The sequence below is a fragment of the Petromyzon marinus genome, chromosome 79 (assembly GCF_048934315.1).
Source record: "Petromyzon marinus isolate PM22_M1 ecotype Great Lakes invasive population chromosome 79, UKy_Petmar_22M1.pri1.0, whole genome shotgun sequence".
NCBI lineage: Eukaryota > Metazoa > Chordata > Hyperoartia > Petromyzontiformes > Petromyzontidae > Petromyzon > Petromyzon marinus.
In genome coordinates, this window is record NC_133745.1 from 20673567 (window position 1) to 20695614 (window position 22048).

Sequence of the window (22048 nt, forward strand, 5' to 3'; positions counted from 1 at the left end):
ACACAACCCACACAACTCAACACAACTCAACACAACCCACACAACTCAACACAACTCAACACAACTCAACACAACTCAACACAACTCACCAACACAACTCAACACAACTCAACACAACTCAACACAACTCACCACAACTCAACACAACCCACACAACTCAACACAACCCACACAACTCAACACAACTCACCCACACAACTCAACACAACCCACACAACTCAACACAACTCACCCACATAACTCAACACAACCCACACAACTCAACACAACCCACCACAACTCACCCACACAACCCACCACAATCCACTCAACACAACCCACCACAACCCACCACAACCCACGCCTTTTGGGGGGGGTGGCTGAACGCTCATCTGGCCCCTCTACGGCAGAACCAGACAACGTTCCGTTGCCGGGGCCCGGACCGCGAGCCTGGGTCCCGGACAGCGTGGCCAGAGACGTGCCCATCCCGACGTGGATCTATCACCAGCAGCGACACGCAGAATCACCCCGGCCTGGGGTGGGCGGGGCCGGCTCCGCCCCCGGCCCCGCCCACCTTCCAGATCCCTCCGGCACTTTCCCGAAGGCTCCCGAGAGCTCCCCTACACCACGTGACCGCCCAGCACGTGGCGGTGGACGTTCACCGTCGCTGCAAAACACCCTCGGTGTGTCGACGCTGACGGGCCCCGGCACCCCAAGCGGGCTCGCCCCGAGTGGCCACGCTGTGAGGGGGTTGGCGAGGCTGTTAGGGGCTGGTGGTGGAGGGTGCTGACGACACAACAATCACAACTCGGTCGGTCTAAGCCGCACGCTTGCAAGGATTTATTGTGGAAATCGTCATCGTCCGGCGGGAGTTGTTTTTGATCGCTGGCGCGTGCGGCCGTGAGAGTCACTCCCGTTGGACATTGATGGGTGGGTGGGTGAGTGGGTGGGTGGGTGGGTGAGTGGGTGGGTTGGTGGGTGGGTGAGTGGGTGAGTGGGTGGGTGGGTGAGTGGGTGGGTGGGTGGGTGAGTGAGTGGGTGGGTGGGTGGGTGAGTGGGTGGGTGAGTGGGTGGGTGAGTGGGTGGGTGGGTGGGTGAGTGAGTGAGTGGGTGAGTGAGTGGGTGAGTGTGTGAGTGGGTGAGTGGGTGGGTGAGTGGGTGAGTGGGTGAGTGAGTGGGTGCGTGGGTGAGTGAGTGGGTGAGTGGGTGAGTGAGTGAGTGGGTGAGTGAGTGGGTGAGTGAGCGGGTGAGTAAGTGAGTGGGTGAGTGAGTGGGTGAGTGGGTGGGTGAGTGAGTGGGTGGGTGGGTGAGTTAGTCAGTGGGTGGGTGAGTTGGTGAGTGAGTGGGTGAGTGGGTGAGTGAGTGGGTGAGTGAGTGAGTGGGTGAGTTGGTGGGTGAGTGAGTGAGTGAGTGGATGAGTGAGTGGGTGAGTGAGTGGGTGAGTGAGTGGGTGGGTGGGTGAGTGGGTGAGTGGGTGAGTGAGTGAGTGAGTGGGTGAGTGAGTGGGTGGGTGTGCGGTGTGAATGAGCGAGTGAGTGAGTGGGTGAGTGGGTGAGTGAGTGGGTGGGTGGGTGAGTGAGTGGGTGGGTGGGTGAGTGAGTAGGTGAGTGAGTGGGTGAGTGAGTGGGTGAGTGAGTGAGTAGGTGAGTGAGTGAGTGGGTGAGTGAGTGAGTGGGTGAGTGAGTGAGTGAGTGGGTGAGTGAGTGGGTGAGTGAGTGAGTGGGTTGGTGGGTGAGTGAATGCGTGAGTGAGTGGGTGAGTGAGTTGGTGAGTGGGTGAGTGGGTGAGTGGGTGAGTGAGTGGGTGAGTGGGTGGGTGAGTGGGTGAGTGGGTGAATGAGTGGGTGAGTGGGTGAGTTAGTGGGTGAGTGGGTGGGTGAGTGAGTGAGTGGGTGAGTGAGTGGGTGAGTGGGTGAGTGGGTGAGTGAGTGGGTGAGTGGGAGAGTGAGTGGGTGAGTGGGTGAGTGGGTGAGTGGGTGGGTGAGTGAGTGAGTGAGTGGGTGAGTGAGTGGGTGAGTGAGTGAGTGGGTGAGTGAGTGGGTGAGTGGGTGAGTGAGTGGGTGAGTGAGTGGGTGAGTGGGTGAGTGAGTGGTTGAGTGGGTGAGTGAGTGGGTGAGTGAGTGAGTGGGTGAGTGGTTGAGTGAGTGAGTGAGTGGGTGAGTGAGTGGGTGAGTGGGTGAGTGAGTGGGTGAGTGAGTGGGTGAGTGGGTGAGTGAGTGGTTGAGTGGGTGAGTGAGTGGGTGAGTGAGTGAGTGGGTGAGTGGGTGAGTGAGTGGGTGAGTGAGTGAGTGAGTGGGTGAGTGAGTTGGTGAGTGGGTGAGTGGGTGAGTGAGTGGGTGAGTGAGTGAGTGGGTTGGTGGGTGAGTGAATGCGTGAGTGAGTGGGTGAGTGAGTTGGTGAGTGGGTGAGTGGGTGAGTGGGTGAGTGAGTGGGTGAGTGGGTGGGTGAGTGGGTGAATGAGTGGGTGAGTGGGTGAGTTAGTGGGTGAGTGGGTGGGTGAGTGAGTGAGTGAGTGGGTGAGTGAGTGGGTGAGTGGGTGAGTGGGTGAGTGAGTGGGTGAGTGGGAGAGTGAGTGGGTGAGTGGGTGAGTGGGTGAGTGGGTGGGTGAGTGAGTGAGTGAGTGGGTGAGTGAGTGGGTGAGTGGGTGAGTGAGTGAGTGAGTGGGTGAGTGAGTGGGTGAGTGGGTGAGTGAGTGGGTGAGTGAGTGGGTGAGTGGGTGAGTGAGTGGTTGAGTGGGTGAGTGAGTGGGTGAGTGAGTGAGTGGGTGAGTGGGTGAGTGAGTGGGTGAGTGAGTGAGTGAGTGGGTGAGTGAGTTGGTGAGTGGGTGAGTGAGTGGGTGAGTGGGTGAGTGAGTGGGTGAGTGGGTGAGTGAGTGGGTGGGTGAGTGAGTGGGTGAGTGAGTGGGTGAGTGAGTGAGTGGGTGAGTGGGTGAGTGAGTGAGTGGGTGAGTGAGTGGGTGAGTGAGTGAGTGGGTGAGTGGGTGAGTGGGTGGGTGAGTGGGTGAGTGAGTGGGTGAGTGAGTGGGTGAGTGAGTGAGTGAGTGGGTGAGTGAGTGAGTGGGTGAGTGAGTGGGTGAGTGAGTGGGTGAGTGAGTGGGTGAGTGGGTGAGTGAGTGGGTGAGTGAGTGAGTGGGTGAGTGGGTGGGTGAGTGGGTGAGTGGGTGAGTGAGTGAGTGGGTGAGTGAGTGAGTGGGTGAGTGGGTGAGTGGGTGAGTGAGTGGGTGAGTGAGTGAGTGGGTGAGTGAGTGGGTGAGTGAGTGAGTGGGTGAGTGGGTGAGTGGGTGAGTGAGTGGGTGAGTGAGTGGGTGAGTGAGTGGGTGAGTGAGTGAGTGGGTGAGTGGGTGAGTGGGTGGGTGAGTGAGTGGGTGAGTGAGTGGGTGAGTGAGTGGGTGAGTGAGTGAGTGGGTGAGTGGGTGAGTGAGTGGGTGAGTGGGTGAGTGAGTGGGTGAGTGGGTGAGTGAGTCAGCGGTGTCAGCCCTTGCTCTGAGCCGGCGTGAGACCGAGCTCAGCGAGGTCACAGACGTCCACGTGGGCATCCTCCAGCGCAAGGTCGGTGAAGGTCAACTCCAGCTCCACCTGGGGCGGGGTTAGTGGGGCGGGGGGCGGGGTTAGTGGGGCGGGGGCGAGGTTAGTGGGGAGGCGGGGTTAGTGGGGAGGCGGGGTTAGTGGGGAGGGGGTGGGGTTAGTGGGGAGGGGGCGGGGTTAGTGGGGAGGCGGGGTTAGTGGGGGGGGGGGGGCGGGGTTAGTGGGGAGGCGGGGTTAGTGGGGGGGCGGGGTTAGTGGGGAGGCGGGGTTAGTGGGGGGAGTGTCAGAGACGGAGTTCATTAATTATTATTACTACTACACACTACTACACACTATTACTACTACACACTATTACTACTACACACTACTACACACTATTACTACTACACACTACTACACCCTATTACACACTATTACTACTACACACTACTACACACTATTACACACTATTACTACTACACACTACTACACACTATTACTACTACACACTACTACACACTATTACTACTACACACTATTACACACTATTACTACTAAACACTACTACTACACACTACTACACACTATTACTACTACACACTACTACACACTACTACTACTACACACTACTACTACACACTACTATACACTATTACTACTACACACTACTATACACTATTACTACTACACACTACTATACACTATTACTACTACTACACACTATTACTACTACACACTACTATACACTATTACTACTACACACTATTACTACTACACACTACTACTACTACACACTACTACACACTATTACTACTACACACTATTACTACTACACACTATTACTACTACACACTATTACTACAACACACTATTACTACTAGTGTTTAGTGTAGTGTATAGTATAGTGTAGTGTATAGTGTAGTGTATAGTGTAGTAGTGTATAGTGTAGTGTATAGTGTAGTAGTGTATAGTGTAGTAGTGTATAGTGTAGTGTATAGTGTAGTGTATAGTGTAGTGTATAGTGTAGTATATAGTGTAGTATGCTAGTACTGCACACCGGTTTGCATGGTTGCGGAGCAAAGTCCGACGTTTTAGCCGGTGACCACAGCCGGCATCGTCTGTCGCTCGCGACAGTGCACGTGTTCAACATTGCTTAAACATTGGTAGTGGCGGTGCTAACTCGAAGCTCACCTCCGTCATGTCTCCGACAATGGGAATCACTGCTGAGCCGTAGCTGATGGAGGCTCGGCTCTCCATCTGCAGGCCGGGCAGTCCCCCTCCAACGGGCTGTGGACGCGCACAGAGATCCCCAGCCCAGGTGATGGTGGTGATGGTGGTGGTGATGGTGGTGGTGGTGATGGTGGTGGTGGTGGTGATGGTGGTGGTGGTGGTGGTGATGGTGGTGATGATGGTGGTGGTGGTGATGGTGGTGGTGGTGGTGATGGTGGTGATGGTGGTGGTGATGGTGGTGGTGGTGGTGATGATGGTGGTGATGGTGGTGATGGTGGTGATGGTGGTGATGGTGGTGGTGGTGGTGGTGATGGTGGTGGTGATGATGATGGTGGTGGTGATAGTGGTGGTGGTGGTGATGGTGGTGATGGTGGTGGTGGTGATGGTGGTGGTGGTTGTGGTGGTGATGGTGGTGGTGGTGGTGATGGTGGTGGTGGTGATGGTGGTGATGATGGTGGTGGTGGTGATGGTGGTGGTGGTGGGCCACACTTTGACAAGCGGCTAGCGTTTGGAATGGCGAGGTCAATTCTGAATATCAAGTTCGCACACGCAGTAGGGGGCTTTGCCTGGTATGGATGTGGGTTGGTTTAGTGTTGTATCTGTGTGTGTCTGTGGGTGTGTGTGTGTGTGTCTGTGTGGGTCTGTGTGTGTCTGTGGGTGTGTGTGTGTGTGTGTCTGTGTGGGTCTGTGTGTGTCTATGGGTTTGTATGTGTCTATGGGTTTGTATGTGTCTGTGTGTCTCTGTGGGTGTGTGTCTGTGTGGGTCTGTGTGGGTCTGTGTGTGTCTGTGGGTGTGTGTGTGTGTCTGTGTGGGTCTGTGTGGGTCTGTGTGTGTCTGTGGGTCTGTGTGTTTCTATGGGTTTGTATGTGTCTGTGGGTCTGTGTGTGTCTGTGGGTGTGTGTGTGGGTCTGTGTGTCTGTGGGTCTGTGTTTGTGTCTGTGGGTGTGTGTGTGTGTGTCTGTGTGGGCCTGTGTGTGTCTGTGGTTTCAGGAAAGGGCGGTCCTGCACAGATGCCATATTTTCTGTCTGTCTGCTACAGCAGAGGTGTAGGGAATTCCAAAAAGACCTACATCTTTGCTTTATTGACCTGGTCAAGACCTATGATACCATCAGTAGGCCTGGGCTCTGGGTTGTTCTTCGTGCTTTTGGAGTACCTGACCCTCTGCTCACGATCATTAAGCACCTCCATGATGGTGAGCGGGCCCGGGTAAAACTACGTGGCCGGGAGTCAGAGCCATTCCCTGTACACCTTGGGGTGCGACAGGGATGTCCTCTGGCTCCCACATTATTTAACATCTATTTTGACCACGTAGTTCGTGAAGCCTTCAATAGCTGCACCGGGGGAATCTCCATATGGTACAGATATAATGGCAGGCTGATCAATGCCCGGGTGCGGTCAAGGGATGGCTCCCTATTGCTTAACCACGTTATGTATGTTGATGATTTGGTAATAGCAGCTCATTTAGAGGAGGAGTTGGAGACGCTGCTGCTGAGACTGGAGCGTGCCACTAAGAGGTGGGGCCTTACCATCAGCCCCAACAAAACTAAGCACCTGCCTGGGTATTTTGTACCATCGGACACTACACCCCCACAACTCCCAATCGGTGATGGGGCAGTTGTGGAGCGAGTAGAGAGTTTCCCATACCTGGGCAGTGTGCTTATGACTGGCTCCAATTTAACAGCAGAGGTCTCACTCCGAATCAGTCGAGCGGCAATATATTTTCATCGGTTGCGTTACGCTGTGTGGAAGCTACCTGGTCTGTCGCTCCGCACTAAGCTTCAGGTCTTCTCGGCCACGGTCATTCCCTCCCTTCTCTACGCTTGTGAAACGTGGACCCCCCTAATGGAACATCTTCGCCGGTTAGAAACATTTTGGCTGGCCTGCCTACGATCCATCCTGGGTTTAACCAGACTGGATTGTGTGAAGAGCTCACAAATCCTTGAAAGATCTGGGCAAGGTCCCATCGGTGAGCTCCTCCGGCGGGCAAGGCTGCGATGGCTGGGTCATGTAGCCCGCATGCCCAGCCACCGCATGCCGAAACAGCTTTTGTTCGGCCGGATTGAGGGGGCTAAACAGGCGCGGCATGGGTTAGAGAAGAGATGGAGTGATGTGGTACAGGAGGACGTGGAGCTGAGTGGACTTGCCGATGACTGGTACCAGCGGTGTCAAGATCGGCCTCTGTGGAGGAGGCTCGTGAAGGATGCTACTGGGCAGTTGGAGGTAGTCGCCCTCCAACAACAACGGAGGGCGGAGGAGCGACGCTCACAACAACGAGCGGAGCGCCGGGTGGCTAAAGCACAGCAGGTTGGCACAGTAGGGGCACAGGTGGTGCATCAGCCAGTCATCTCAGTCAGTCGACCCGTGGCACCTGGGTCTGCCCCGTGACCTCCTGCCAGCGGGCGTTCGACACTTCACGTGGCCTCAGGGTGCACATAGCCTGGCACAAGCGTCGTGGTGACGTCACCGCCACTTAGTGGTGAATGGCGGTTGTTGTTGTGTCTGTGTGTGTCTATGGGTTTGTATGTATCTGTGGGTCTGTGTGTGTCTGTGTGTCTTTGTGGGTCTGTTAGTGTCTGTGGGTCTGTGTGTGTGCTATGGGTTTGTATGCGTCTGTGGGTCTGTGTGTGTCTGTGTGTCTCTGTGTGTGTGTGTGTCTATCTCAATTTTGTCCCCGTTGATGAACATTTTTGAAAAATTATTGACCTACCAACTTAGCAGTTGCCTGTCCACCAACAATCTACTACATCTAAAACAATCTGGGTTCCGAAAAAAATACAGCACCACATCTGCTGCATTAGACTCTCTGAATCACATTTACAGTAGCCTTGATAATAAGCAGTACTGTGCCTGTCTTTTTCTTCTTCATGTCAATGACTTGGGCGCTGACCTGGATCATTCCAGGGTAAATCTTTTTGCAGATGACACGGTACTGATGACTGCTGGCCGCTCTCCGGATGACGTGATTGCTAAGCTCCAGGGTGATTTCAACAAACTACAACATCAGCCGGTTGCTCTTAAACTAGTCCTGAATACCTCCAAAACCAAGGTGCTATGCTTCTCACCGGGACTAAAGCAGGAAGTTATTTTTTCCCCAATTACATTCCTTGAATAATTATCAAATAGAGCAAGTCAAGATCTATAAGTATCTTGGGGTCATCCTGGATTCAAAACTGAATTTTGAAGATCACATTGATTATATTGGTAAAAAGACAAAAATAAAAATTGGTTTTCTGTATCGACACAAGCACTGCTTCCCCCCAATGTTCCGTTTGGAATTGATAAAAGCTACCATACTGCCTCTACTTGACTACTGTGACATCGTGTATAAATCAGCCCCAAGTACTGTACTGAAGAAGCTTGATTCCATCTATCACTCGGCCTTAAGATTTGCATTGAACTGCCCATATAGGACTCACCACTGTGATCTCTACATTGGGTCAAACTTAACATCTCTTAATTTTCGACGGCTTGTGCACCAGATCTTATTTATTCACGATGTACTTACAAACAAAATCCGCAGACTACCTGCTGCTGGATCTCCTCGCTGTTTCAATGAACAAATTTGACCTCAGGTCTTCGCTCATTTACCAGCTTCACATTCCCCTATTGCCGTACAAAAACCGGAGGAAGGGCCTTTGCTATTGATGCCCCCAGGGTCTGGAATGCTATTGCCAATAAACTGCAACTTGAATCGCTACTAATGAGATCTTCACTCAAAACTGCTCTAGAGGAGTTGTACACCTCTAGCTGCCACTGCTATTCATTGGCGTAAAATCAAATAAAATGTTTTCGCTCCGGATGACGCTGCAAAGTATTATCTGTATTTTGATTTAGCGTGCTGATCTTAAAGGTGCATTGAAACATTTGATACTCCGACTGATGCTCCTGTTGTTTGTGGAGTAACTCATGCAGCCAGCTATGGATCTAGGATTTGGTGTTACATGTTCTTATTTACGTAGTTTATCGTAAGAAAAATTCGGTCACAGTCCTTGTGATCACTGTTACGTTGCAATTATGGCTTTATTTTTTGGTGATTTCGAAAACGTTTTTTTTTGTTTGGACGTGTTTGTTTTGTTGTAGTACGGAGTTAGACTGACGGCCTTAATCTAAGATGTCTTGTGGTTGTTGTTGTAGTACGGAGTTAGACTGACGGCCTTAATGTAAGTTGTCTTGTGGTTGTTGTTGTAGTACGGAGTTAAACTGATGGTCTTAATCTAAGTTGTCTTGTGGTTGTTGTTGTAGTACAGAGTTAGACTGATGGCCTTAATCTAAGTTGTCTTGTTGTGGTTGTTGTTGTAGTACGGAGTTAGACTGATGGCCTTAATCTAAGTTGTCTTGTGGTTGTTGTTGTAGTATGGAGTTAGACTGATGGCCTTAATCTAAGTTGTCTTGTGGTTGTTGTTGTAGTACAGAGTTAGACTGATGGCCTTAATCTAAGTTGTCTTGTGGTTGTTGTTGTAGTACGGAGTTAGACTGATGGCCTTAATCTAAGTTGGCTTGTGGTTGTTGTTGTAGTACGGAGTTAGACTGATGGCCTTAATCTAAGTTGTCTTGTGGTTGTTGTTGTTGTACGGAGTTAGACTGATGGCCTTAATATAAGTTGTCTTGTGGTTGTTGTTGTAGTACGGAGTTAGACTGATGGCCTTAATCTAAGTTGGCTTGTGGTTGTTGTTGTAGTACGGAGTTAGACTGATGGCCTTAATCTAAGTTGTCTTGTGGTTGTTGTTGTAGTACGGAGTTAGACTGATGGCCTTAATCTAAGTTGTGGTTGTTGTTGTAGTACGGAGTTAGACTGATGGCCTTAATCTAAGTTGTCTTGTGGTTGTTGTTGTAGTACGGAGTTAGACTGATGGCCTTAATCTAAGTTGTCTTGTGGTTGTTGTTGTAGTATGGAGTTAGACTGATGGCCTTAATCTAAGTTGTCTTGTGGTTGTTGTTGTAGTACGGAGTTAGACTGATGGCCTTAATCTAAGTTGTGGTTGTTGTTGTAGTACGGAGTTAGACTGATGGCCTTAATCTAAGTTGTCTTGTGGTTGTTGTTGTAGTACGGAGTTAGACTGATGGCCTTAATCTAAGTTGTCTTGTGGTTGTTGTTGTAGTACGGAGTTAGACTGATGGCCTTAATCTAAGTTGTCCTGTGGTTGTTGTTGTTGTAGTACGGAGTTAGACTGATGGCCTTAATCTAAGTTGTCTTGTGGTTGTTGTTGTAGTACGGAGTTAGACTGATGGCCTTTATCTAAGTTGTCTTGTGGTTGTTGTACGGAGTTAGACTGATGGCCTTAATCTAAGTTGTCTTGTGGTTGTTGTTGTTGTTGTACGGAGTTAGACTGATGGCCTTAATCTAAGTTGTCTTGTGGTTGTTGTTGTAGTACGGAGTTAGACTGATGGCCTTAATCTAAGTTGTCTTGTGGTTGTTGTTGTTGTACGGAGTTAGACTGATGGCCTTAATATAAGTTGTCTTGTGGTTGTTGTTGTAGTACGGAGTTAGACTGATGGCCTTAATCTAAGTTGGCTTGTGGTTGTTGTTGTAGTATGGAGTTATACTGATGGCCTTAATCTAAGTTGTCTTGTGGTTGTTGTTGTAGTATGGAGTTAGACTGATGGCCTTAATCTAAGTTGTGGTTGTTGTTGTAGTACGGAGTTAGACTGATGGCCTTAATCTAAGTTGTCTTGTGGTTGTTGTTGTAGTACGGAGTTAGACTGATGGCCTTAATCTAAGTTGTCTTGTGGTTGTTGTTGTAGTATGGAGTTAGACTGATGGCCTTAATCTAAGTTGTCTTGTGGTTGTTGTTGTAGTACGGAGTTAGACTGATGGCCTTAATCTAAGTTGTGGTTGTTGTTGTAGTACGGAGTTAGACTGATGGCCTTAATCTAAGTTGTCTTGTGGTTGTTGTTGTAGTACGGAGTTAGACTGATGGCCTTAATCTAAGTTGTCTTGTGGTTGTTGTACGGAGTTAGACTGATGGCCTTAATCTAAGTTGTCTTGTGGTTGTTGTTGTTGTTGTTGTACGGAGTTAGACTGATGGCCTTAATCTAAGTTGTCTTGTGGTTGTTGTTGTAGTACGGAGTTAGACTGACGGCCTTAATCTAAGTTGTCTTGTGGTTGTTGTTGTTGTTGTTGTACGGAGTTAGACTGATGGCCTTAATCTAAGTTGTCTTGTGGTTGTTGTAGTACGGAGTTAGACTGATGGCCTTAATCTAAGTTGTCTTGTGGTTGTTGTTGTTGTTGTTGTACGGAGTTAGACTGATGGCCTTAATCTAAGTTGTCTTGTGGTTGTTGTTGTACGGAGTTAGACTGATGGCCTTAATCTAAGTTGTCTTGTGGTTGTTGTAGTACGGAGTTAGACTGATGGCCTTTATCTAAGTTGTCTTGTGGTTGTTGTTGTAGTACGGAGTTAGACTGATGGCCATGGATTTTCTGTCTTGCACAGTCAACACAAAGTCACTTTAAGATGTTTTTCTTGTTCGTGTTTTAGTTTTTTAGTTTGTTGTGGTTGCACCCGATTCAAGAGCCAAATGGCTCAGGGCTATACCAAAATAAACTAAACTGAAACTGAAAACTGAGTGTCTTTATTTGTCTGTGGGTCTGTGTGACTGTGTGTGTCTGTTGGTCTGTGTGTGTCTGTGTGTGTGTCTGTTGGTCTGTGTGTGTCTGTGTGTGTATGTGTGTGTGTCTGTGGGTCTGTGTGTGTCTGTTGGTCTGTGTGTGTCTGTGTGTGTGTGTATCTGTGGGTCTGTGTGTATCTGTGTGTGTCTGTGGGTCTGTGTGTCTGTCTGTGTGTGTGTCTGTATGTGTGTGTGTCTGTGGGTCTGTGTGTGACTGTATGTGTGGCTGTGTGTGTGTCTGTGTGTGTCTATGTGTGTGTGTGTGTATCTGTGTGTGTCTGTGTTTGTACCTGTGTGTGTGTATCTGTGTGTGTCTGCGGGTCTGTGTGTCTGTGTGTGTCTGTGTGTGTGTCTGTATGTGTGTGTGTCTGTGGGTCTGTGTGTGACTGTATGAGTCTGTGTCTCTGTGTGTGTGTCTGTGTGTGTCTGTGTCTGTGTGTGTGTCTGTATGTGTGTGTGTGTCTGTGGATCTGTGTGTGACTGTATGTGTCTGTGTCTCTGTGTGTATCTGTGTGTGTCTGTGTGTGTCTGTGTGTCTATGTGTGTGTATGTATCTGTGTGTGTCTGTGTGTGTGTCTGTTGGTCTGTGTGTGTCTGTGTGTGTGTCTGTTGGTCTGTGTGTGTCTGTGTGTGTGTCTGTGTGTGTGTCTGTGGGTCTGTGTGTGTCTGTTGGTCTCTGTGTGTCTGTGTGTGTGTGTGTGTATCTGTGGGTCTGTGTGTATCTATGTGTGTCTGTGGGTCTGTGTGTCTGTGTGTGTCTGTGTGTGTGTCTGTATGTGTGTGTGTCTGTGGGTCTGTGTGTGACTGTATGTGTGTGTCTGTGTGTGTGTTTGTGTGTGTCTATGTGTGTGTGTGTCTATGTGTGTGTGTGTGTATCTGTGTGTGTCTGTGTTTGTACCTGTGTGTGTGTATCTGTGTGTGTCTGTGGGTCTGTGTGTCTGTGTTTGTCTGTGTGTGTGTCTGTATGTGTGTGTGTCTGTGGGTCTGTGTGTGACTGTATGGGTCTGTGTGTGTCTGTGTGTGTCTGTGTGTGTGTCTGTATGTGTGTCTGTGGGTCTGTGTGTGACTGTATGTGTCTGTGTGTGTCTGTGTGTCTATGTGTGTGTGTGTGTATCTGTGTGTGTCTATGTGTGTGTGTGTGTCTGTGTGTGTCTGTGTGTCTATGTGTGTGTGTGTATCTGTGTGTGTCTATGTGTGTGTGTGTCTGTGTGTATCTGTGTGTGTCTATGTGTGTGTCTGTGTGTGTGTCTGTGTGTGTCTATGTGTGTGTGTGTGTATCTGTGTGTGTCTGTGTTTGTACCTGTGTGTGTATCTGTGTGTGTCTGTGGGTCTATGTCTGTGTGTGTCTGTCTGTGTGTGTCTGTGTGTGTCTGTGTGTGTGTCTGTGTGTGTGTGTGTCTGTGTCTCTGTGTGTGTCTGTGTGTGTTTGTGTGTCTATGTGTGTGTGTGTATCTGTGTGTGTCTATGTGTCTGTCTGTGTGTGTCTGTGTGTGTCTGTGTGTGTGTCTGTGTGTGTGTGTCTGTGTCTCTGTGTGTGTCTGTGTGTGTCTGTGTGTCTATGTGTGTGTGTGTGTATCTGTGTGTGTCTATGTGTCTGTCTGTGTGTGTCTGTGTCTGTGTGTGTCTGTGTTATTGTGTGTTTACCTTGTACTGTGCACGCCTATCGTGTTTGTGAGTCCTGTGTGCTTCTGTTATCGTTGTAACCTTCTGTGATTAAAGAGCTTCACAGCTCTTCGGGGTTCCTCCAGCAGTCTAAATGCAAGATTCTGATCATTCTCAGTGCTGCTTGCGAGCACTTAGAGAAAAGCCTTGGTGACCCAGTGACCTCTCATCCTGCTGACCCAGTGACCCCTCCCCCTGCTTACCCAGTGACCTCTCACCCTGGTGACCCAGTGACCTCTCCCTCTCATCATGGTGACCCAGTGACCTCTCCCCCTGCCGACCCAATGACCTCTCACCCTGGTGACCCAGTGACCTCTCCCCCTGTTGACCCAATGACCTCACCCTCTCATCATGGTGACCCAGTGATGTCTCACCCTGCTGACCCAGTGACCCCTCCCCCTGCTGACCCAGTGACCTCTCCCTCTCATCATGGTGACCCAGTGACCTCTCCCCCCGCTGACCCAGTGACCCCTCCCCCTGCTGACCCAGTGACCTCTCCCTCTCATCATGGTGACCCAGTGACCTCTCCCCCTGCCGACCCAATGACCTCTCGCCCTGGTGACCCAGTGACCTCTCCCCCCGTTGACCCAATGACCTCACCCTCTCATCATGGTGACCCAGTGACGTCTCACCCTGCTGACCCAGTGACCCCTCCCCCTGCTGACCCAGTGACCTCTCCCTCTCATCATGGTGATGCAGTGACCTCTTACCCTGCTGACCCAGTGACCTCTCCCTCTCATCATGGTGACCCAGTGACCTCTCCCCCCGCTGACCCAGTGACCCCTCCCCCTGCTGACCCAGTGACCTCTCCCTCTCATCATGGTGACCCAGTGACCTCTCCTCCTGGTGACCCAGTGACCTCTCCCCCTGTGGACCCAGTGACCTCTCACCCTGCTGACCCAGTGACCTCTCACCCTGCTGACCCAGTGACCTCTCCCCCTGCTGACCCATTGACCTATCCCCCTGCTGACCCAGTGACCTCTCCACCTGATGACCCAGTGACCTCTCCCCCTGCTGACCCAGTGACCTCTCCCCCTGCTGACCCAGTGACCTCTCCCCCTGGTGACCCAGTGACCTCTCCCCCTGGTGACCCAGTGACCTCTCCCACGGGTGACCCAGTGACCTCTCACCCTGCTGACCCAGTAAACTCTCACCCTGTTGACCCAGTGACCACTCCCTCTCACACTGGTAACCCAGTGACCCTCCCCCTGGTGACCCAGTGACCTCCCCCCCTGGTGACCCAGTGACCTCTCCCCCTGCTGACCCAGTGACCTCTCCCCCTGCTGACCCAGTGACCTCTCCCCCTTGTGACCTAGTGACCTCTCCCCACTGGTGACCCAGTGACCTCTCACCTTGATGGCCCAGGGCCTGCGGCCTACGTAGGAGAAGAAGAGGCACTTGGAGCGGTGCCGTGTGGTGGCCAGGGTGACGCGGGCGCTGATCGGCCGTGCGGACGTCAGGTGCAGCAGCTTCTGGGCTGATCTCCACAACCACCACGACCACCACCACCACCACCACCACCACAACCACCACCACAACCACCACCACAACCACCACAACCACCACCACCACAACCACCACCACCACCACAACCACCACGGCCACCACCACCACCACCACAACCACCACGGCCACCACCACCACCACCACCACAACCACCACCACGACCACCACCACCACCACCACGACAACAACCACAACCACCACCACGACAACAACCACAACCACCACCACAACCACCACCACCACAACCACCACCACAACCACGGCCACCACGACAACCACCACAAGCACCTGCGGTTAGCGTGTTCTGCTCCGTGACTGAGTGAGTGGATTAGTGAGTGAGTGGGTGGGTGAGTGGGTGGGTGAGTGAGTGAGTGGATGAGTGAGTAGGTGAGTGAGTAGGTGAGTCGGTGAGTGAGTGGGTGAGTGAGTGAGTAGGTGAGTGAGTGAGTAGGTGAGTGAGTGGGTGAGTGAGTGGATGGGTGAGTGGATGAGTGAGTGAGTGTGTGAGTGAGTGAGTGGATGAGTGAGTGGATGAGTGAGTCTGTAAGTGAGTGAGTGGGTGAGTGAGTGGATGAGTGAGTGGATGAGTGAGTGGATGAGTGAGTGGGTGAGTGGATGATTGAGTCTGTGAGTGAGTGGGTGAGTGGATGAGTGAGTGAGTGAGGGTGAGTAGGTGAGTAAGTGGGTGGGTGAGTGGGTGAGTGGGTGAGTGAGTGAGTGAGTGGGTGAGTGAGTGAGTGGATGAGTGAGTGGATGAGTGAGTGAGTGGGTGAGTGGGTGAGTGAGTGGATGAGTGAGTGAGGGTGAGTAGGTGAGTGAGTGGGTGAGTGAGTGGGTGAGTGAGTGAGTGAGTGGGTGAGTGGGTGAGTGGGTGAGTGAGTGAGTGGATGAGTGAGTGGATGAGTGAGTGGATGAGTGAGTGGGTGAGTGGATGAGTGAGTCTGTGAGTGAGTGAGTGAGTGGATGAGTGAGTAGGTGAGTGAGTGGGTGAGTGGGTGAGTGAGTGGGTGAGTGAGTGGATGAGTGAGTGAGTGAGGGGGTGAGTGAGTGGGTGGGTGAGTGAGTGAGTAGGTGAGTGAGTGGGTGAGTGAGTGAGTGAGTGGATGAGTGAATGAGTGAGTGGGTGAGTGGGTGAGTGAGTGAGTGGGTGAGTGAGTGGGTGAGTGGATGATTGAGTCTGTGAGTGAGTGGGTGAGTGGATGAGTGGATGAGTGAGTGAGTGAGGGTGAGTAGGTGAGTAAGTGGGGGAGTGAGTGGGTGAGTGGGTGAGTGAGTGAGTGAGTGGGTGAGTGAGTGAGTGGGTGAGTGAGTGAGTGAGTGGATGAGTGAGTGGATGAGTGAGTGAGTGGGTGAGTGGGTGAGTGGGTGAGTGAGTGGATGAGTGAGTGAGGGTGAGTAGGTGAGTGAGTGAGTGAGTGGATGAGTGAGTGGATGAGTGAGTGGATGAGTGAGTGGGTGAGTGAGTGAGTGAGTGGGTGGGTGGGTGAGTGGGTGAGTGAGTGGGTGAGTGAGTGGATGAGTGAGTGGGTGAGTGGATGAGTGGATGAGTGAGTGAGTGAGGGTGAGTGAGTGAGTGAGTAGGTGAGTGAGTGGGTGAGTGAGTGAGTGAGTAGGTGAGTGAGTGAGTAGGTGAGTGAGTGGGTGAGTGAGTGAGTAGGTGAGTGAGTGAGTAGGTGAGTGAGTGAGTGACTCACTCTCGACCGTACGCAGGTTCGTCTCTTTAGGGCGGATCACACAAACTCCCTCCATGCAGCTCTTCACTTCGTTGGTTGCTGTGGATGTCGTGAAAATCAAATCAGTTCAGATCACTGCCATCATCATCATCATCACCACCACCACAACCACCACAATATCGATTGCTACGTGGAACACATCTTTGTTGGCAGTATAAAATCATAACAATAGGGTGCCTGTAACCTTTCTGTCAGGAACACCACATCGGAGGGCTTGCTCCTTAGCTCTGTCGGTAAAGTCACGTGGAAATGGACCGTATTTAAATGATAACAACAATAATAATATAATTCGACGTTTCGATCACGACACAAGCAACCATCATCAGGTACGAACGAACGAGAAAAACGAACCCCGAGTAAACGTCGAAATGTAAAATGGGATTCTTCATGGTGATGTCGGCCTACACGACAGTCAACACCCCCGAGCGAATTTTTTAAAAACATTTTTGGGGGGGCCGGAAGAACTAACGATTTCAGCTGCCACCGTGAAGCCTCGAAGCTAGGCGGTGTGCTCTTGATTTAAAGCTTGCGGTGATTCTTCACATCCTCGGCTCTTTCGGTGAAGCCACCAACCACGTTGAAGGGGGGAAACAATAAAACGATAAAATAAAATGTGTAAAACAATCAAATAAAAAAAAAATTCCTCACGACGTTTCGACCGCAACACCACAAGCAGCCGTCATCAGGTGTGGAGAAAAACCAACGGCAAGAAACATTTTAAAAAAGAAAGTGGCGCTTTGTATTGAGTCAGTTTAACACGTAGGAGGCTTTCGCGACCAATATTATTCATAATAAAGGTTTTTTTTGGGTTAGATCGCGTTTATTTATAAATGTGTCGTAACCCTCCACCACCCGACACGGCCAATCAGCAAAAAAAAAGTGTCACGTTGACAAAAGACACAAAATAGTTCACTACTTTAGCCCCACCGGTGTGTTGTTGAAGAGTGAATCCACAACGTTTACAGTTTGAGTAGTACGACGTTTCGCTGGTAAATACATCAACCAGCATCATCATCGGGCAATTTGCCAGAATGGTAAAGCCCTCTCCACTTGCTCCCGGTCTTAAATAGAGCAGCATCAGGGTGACGTCATCACTTAACTAATACACATTACATTTTGATTTAAAGAATTACTAATCTACAACTCATTACTAATCATAACCAATGACTGATTACTAATCGATTATATAATTACATTACCCCCCCCTCCCGCCAGGCCTCTAATCACTGCAACTGATATGAGTTAAGTGATGACGTCACCCTGATGCTCTATATAAAACCGGGAGCAAGCGAGGGCTTTACCATTCTGGCGAATTGCCCGATGATGATGCTGGTTGATGTATTTACCAGCGAAACGTCGTACTACTCAAACTGTAAATGTGGATTAACTCTTCAACAACACACCGGTGGGCTAAAGTAGTGAACTATTTTGTGTCTTTTGTCAACGTGACACTTTTTTTGCTGATTGGCCGTGTCGGGTGGTGGAGGGTTACGACACATTTATAAATAAACGCGATCTAACCCAAAAACCTTCATTATGAATTGTATTGAGTTATTTACTTATAAGCGGTGTTTGTGTTGATTTATTTTTAAACTGTTAGCACCACGGAGAGCGATTTGGCAGGTTATTTAGAAGCACTAGTCCATCTATGTTCTGAAAAGAGGAGGGAGGAAGACGAAAAATTGTAATGTATGCTGTCTGAAAGCCACCGTAAGCGTGAACAATCAATTAAGACCCGAAATGGTTTATCAAATCCTTCCAATGATTGCTAAGCCGGAATCCATCTTCTCGGTTGAAAATTGTCTCTGTGCTTGTATATGTTGATAGCCTCATGAATGAATCTCTCATGGTAGCCAGATGGCTTGCAAAGATCCTCTGTCTTGGACAAGTCAATGTGTTTTTTCCACACCTGATGATGACCGTTTGTGTTATGGCCGAAACGTCGTGAGAATTTTTATTGTTTTATATATATTTTTTATTATTTTATTGCTTCCCCTTCAACGTGGTGACTTTACCGAGAGAGCTAAGAATAGGAGGTGTGCTGTTAAGACGTTCAAAATCGCCAGCAAGATTATATCGTGATTCAAAGCTTTCATATTATTGGTGCTTTCGGTAAAGTCACCACCGCGTTAGAAGGGAAACGATAAAATAACTAATATATATACGTAAAACAATAAAATTCTCACGACGTTATTTTCGACTGCAACATAAAGCAGCAATCATCGTCAAGAAAATGTTTTTGCCGGCGGTGTTCACATCTTCTCACCCACCCAGTAACTCACTCACCATCTCGTCTACCCAGTAACTCACTCACCATCTCGCCCACCCAGTACCTCACTCACCATCTCGCCCACCTACTCAATCATTTACCCACTCACCCATAATCTCACTCACCACATCACTCACCACCTCACTCACCCATCATCTCACCCACCCAGTACCTCACTCACCATCTCGCCCACCCAGTACCTCACTCACCATCTCGCCCACCTGCTCAATCATTTACCCACTCACCCACCATCTCTCACGCTCACTCCGTAATTTACCGTCTCAGCCACCATCTCACTCACCCACCATCTCACTCACCATCTCACCCACCCAGTACCTCACTCACCATCTCGCCCACCCAGTACCTCACTCACCATCTCGCCCACCTACTCAATCATTTACCCACTCACCCAATAATCTCACTCACCATCTCACTCACCCATCATCTCACCCACCCAGTACCTCACTCACCATCTCGCCCACCTACCCAATCATTTATCCACTCACCCACCATCTCTCACACTCACTCCGTAATTTTCCGTCTCAACCACGATCTCACTCACCATGTCACTCACCATCTCAATCACCCACTCAATCATTTACCCACTCACCCATCATCTCACTCACCCACTCAATAATTTCCCCACTCACCCAACACCTCACTCACCCACCATCTCACTCACTTACCATCTCACCCACCATCTCACTCACCCACTCAAACATTTACCCACTCCCCCACCATCTGACTCACCATCTCATTCACCCACTTAATTATTTACTTACTCACCCACCATCTAACTCACCCACAATTATCACTCACTCACGATCTCACTCAACATCTCACCCATCCACTCAAGCAGTTATGCACTCAGCCACCATCTCACTCACCCACCATATCACTCACCATCTCACTCACCATTTCACTCACCCACCCAATAATTTACTCACCCACCATCTCACTCACCAACTCACCCACCCACTCAATTATTTACCCACTCACCCACCATCTAACTCACCCACAATTCTCACTCACCCACCAGCTCATTCATAATTTTACCCATCCACTCAATCATTTACGTACTCACCCACCATCTCACTCACCACCTCACTCACCCATCATCTTACCCACCCAGTACCTCACTCACCAGCTCGCCCACCTACCCAATCATTTATCCACTCAGCCACCATCTCACTCACCCACCATCTCACTCACCACCTCATTCACCATCATCTCACGCACCCAGTACCTCACTCACCATCTCGCCCACCCACTCAATCATTTATACATTCACCCACCATCTCTCACACTCACTCCGTAATTTTCCGTCTCAACCACGATCTCACTCACCATGTCACTCACCATCTCAATCACCCACTCAATCATTTGAAAGGGCGTCTCTGTGATGGGCCGTGATCAGCTCTGTGGGAGGCTGCTTGGCGGTTGATGATGATGGTGGTGGTTGTGGAGATGATGGTGCTGGTGATGATGGTGGTGGTGGTGGTGGTGATGATGATGGTGATGATGGTGGTGGTGATGATGATGGTGGTGGTGATGATGGTGGTGGTGGTGGTGATGGTGGTGGTGGTGATGATGATGGTGGTGATGATGATGATGGTGGTGGTGGTGATGATGATGGTGGTGGTTGTGGAGATGATGGTGCTGGTGATGATGGTGGTGGTGATGATGGTGGTGGTGATGGTGCTGATGATGGTGGTGGTTGTGGAGATGATGGTGGTGGTGATGGTGATAAAGGTGGTGGTGGTGATGATGATGGTGGTGGTTGTGGAGATGATGGTGCTGGCGATGATGGTGGTGGTGATGATGATAATGGTGGTGGTGATGATGGTGGTGGTGGTGATGATGATGATGGTGGTGATGATGATAATGGTGGTGGTGGTGATGATGGTGGTGGTGGTGATGATGATGGTGGTGGTGGTTGTGGAGATGATGGTGGTGGTGGTGGTGATGATGATGATGATGGTGGTGATGATGATGGTGGTGGTGATGATGGTGGTGGTGGTGGTGATTATGATGATGATGGTGGTGATGATGATGATGGTGGTGATGATGATGATGGTGGTGATGATGGTGGTGGTGATGATGGTGGTGGTGATAATGGTGGTTCTGATTGTTGTGGTAGTTCCCACAGTGGCCCACCAGGTGCCCGCTCGCAGGCCAGCTTGTCGTGGTTGTTGTAATTGTTGTTGTGGTTGTTGTTGTTGTGGTTGTTGTGGTTGTTGTTGTTGTGGTTGTTGTTGTTGTGGTTGTTGTGGTTGTTGTTGTTGTGGTTGTTGTGGTTGTTGTTGTTGTGGTTGTTGTGGTTGTTGTTGTTGTTGCTACTATGGCCCACCAGGTGCCCGCTCGCAGGCCAGCTTGTCGTGGTTGTTGTTGTTGTTGTGGTTGTTGTTGTGGTTGTTGTGGTTGTTGTGGTTGTTGTTGTTGTTGTGATTGTTGTTGTTGTTGTGGTTGTTGTGGTTGTTGTGGTAGTTCCCACTATGGCCCACCAGGTGCCCGCTCGCAGGCCAGCTTGTCGTGGTTGTTGTTGTTGTGGTTGTTGTTGTGGTTGTTGTTGTGGTTGTGGTTGTTGTGGTTGTTGTGGTAGTTCCCACTATGGCCCACCAGGTGCCCGCTCGTAGGCCAGCTTGTTGTTGTTGTTGTGGTTGTTGTGGTTGTTGTTGTTGTGGTTGTTGTGGTTGTTGTTGTTGTGATTGTGGTTGTTGTTGTGGTAGTTCCCACAATGGCCCACCAGGTGCCCGCTCGCAGGCCAGCTTGTTGTTGTTGTTGTGGTTGTTGTGGTTGTTGTTGTTGTGGTTGTTGTTGTGATTGTGGTTGTTGTTGTGATTGTTGTTGTTGTTACTATGGCCCACCAGGTGCCCGCTCGCAGGCCAGCTTGTTGTTGTTGTTGTGGTTGTTGTGGTTGTTGTTGTTGTTGTTGTGGTTGTTGTTGTGATTGTGGTTGTTGTTGTGATTGTTGTTGTTGTTACTATGGCCCACCAGGTGCCCGCTCGCAGGCCAGCTTGTTGTTGTTGTTGTTGTGGTTGTTGTTGTTGTTGTTGTGGTTGTTGTTGTGATTGTGGTTGTTGTTGTGGTAGTTCCCACTATGGCCCACCAGGTGCCCGCTCGCAGGCCAGCTTGTTGTGGTTGTTGTTGTTGTGGTTGTTGTGATTGTAGTTGTGATTGTTGCTGTGGTTGTTATGGTTGTTGTGGTTGTTGTGGTTGTTGTTGTTGTTACTATGGCCCACCAGGTGCCCGCTCGCAGGCCAGCTTGTTGTTGTTGTTGTGGTTGTTGTGGTTGTTGTTGTTGTGGTTGTTGTGGTTGTTGTTGTGATTGTGGTTGTTGTTGTGGTAGTTCCCACTATGGCCCACCAGGTGCCCGCTCGCAGGCCAGCTTGTTGTGGTTGTTGTTGTTGTGGTTGTTGTTGTGGTTGTAGTTGTGATTGTTGCTGTGGTTGTTATGGTTGTTGTTGTTGTTGTGGTTGTTGTTGTTGTTACTATGGCCCACCAGGTGCCCGCTCGCAGGCCAGCTTGTTGTGGTTGTTGTTGTTGTGGTTGTTGTGAT

General features: G+C 50.2%; 1 protein-coding gene across 2 annotated transcripts in view; it reads right to left on the reverse strand.

Moving 5' to 3' along the window:
• Positions 1-1022: 1022 nt before the first annotated feature.
• LOC116958547 (uncharacterized) overlaps positions 1023-22048 on the reverse strand; it is a 60746-nt gene continuing 39720 nt past the window's right edge. Inside the window, exons 7-10 of one of the 2 annotated variants that reach the window (XM_032981203.2) lie at positions 16182-16259; positions 14334-14458; positions 4673-4768; positions 3342-3553 (exon numbers count right to left, since the gene is read on the reverse strand). In XM_032981203.2, coding sequence (XP_032837094.1) covers positions 3449-3553; positions 4673-4768; positions 14334-14458; positions 16182-16259 — 404 coding nt within the window. In that variant the 3' untranslated portion in view covers positions 3342-3448. Of the gene's footprint in view, positions 3554-4672; positions 4769-14333; positions 14459-16181; positions 16260-22048 lie in introns of those variants that run through there. The other variant, XM_076056987.1, reaches the window with a different exon arrangement.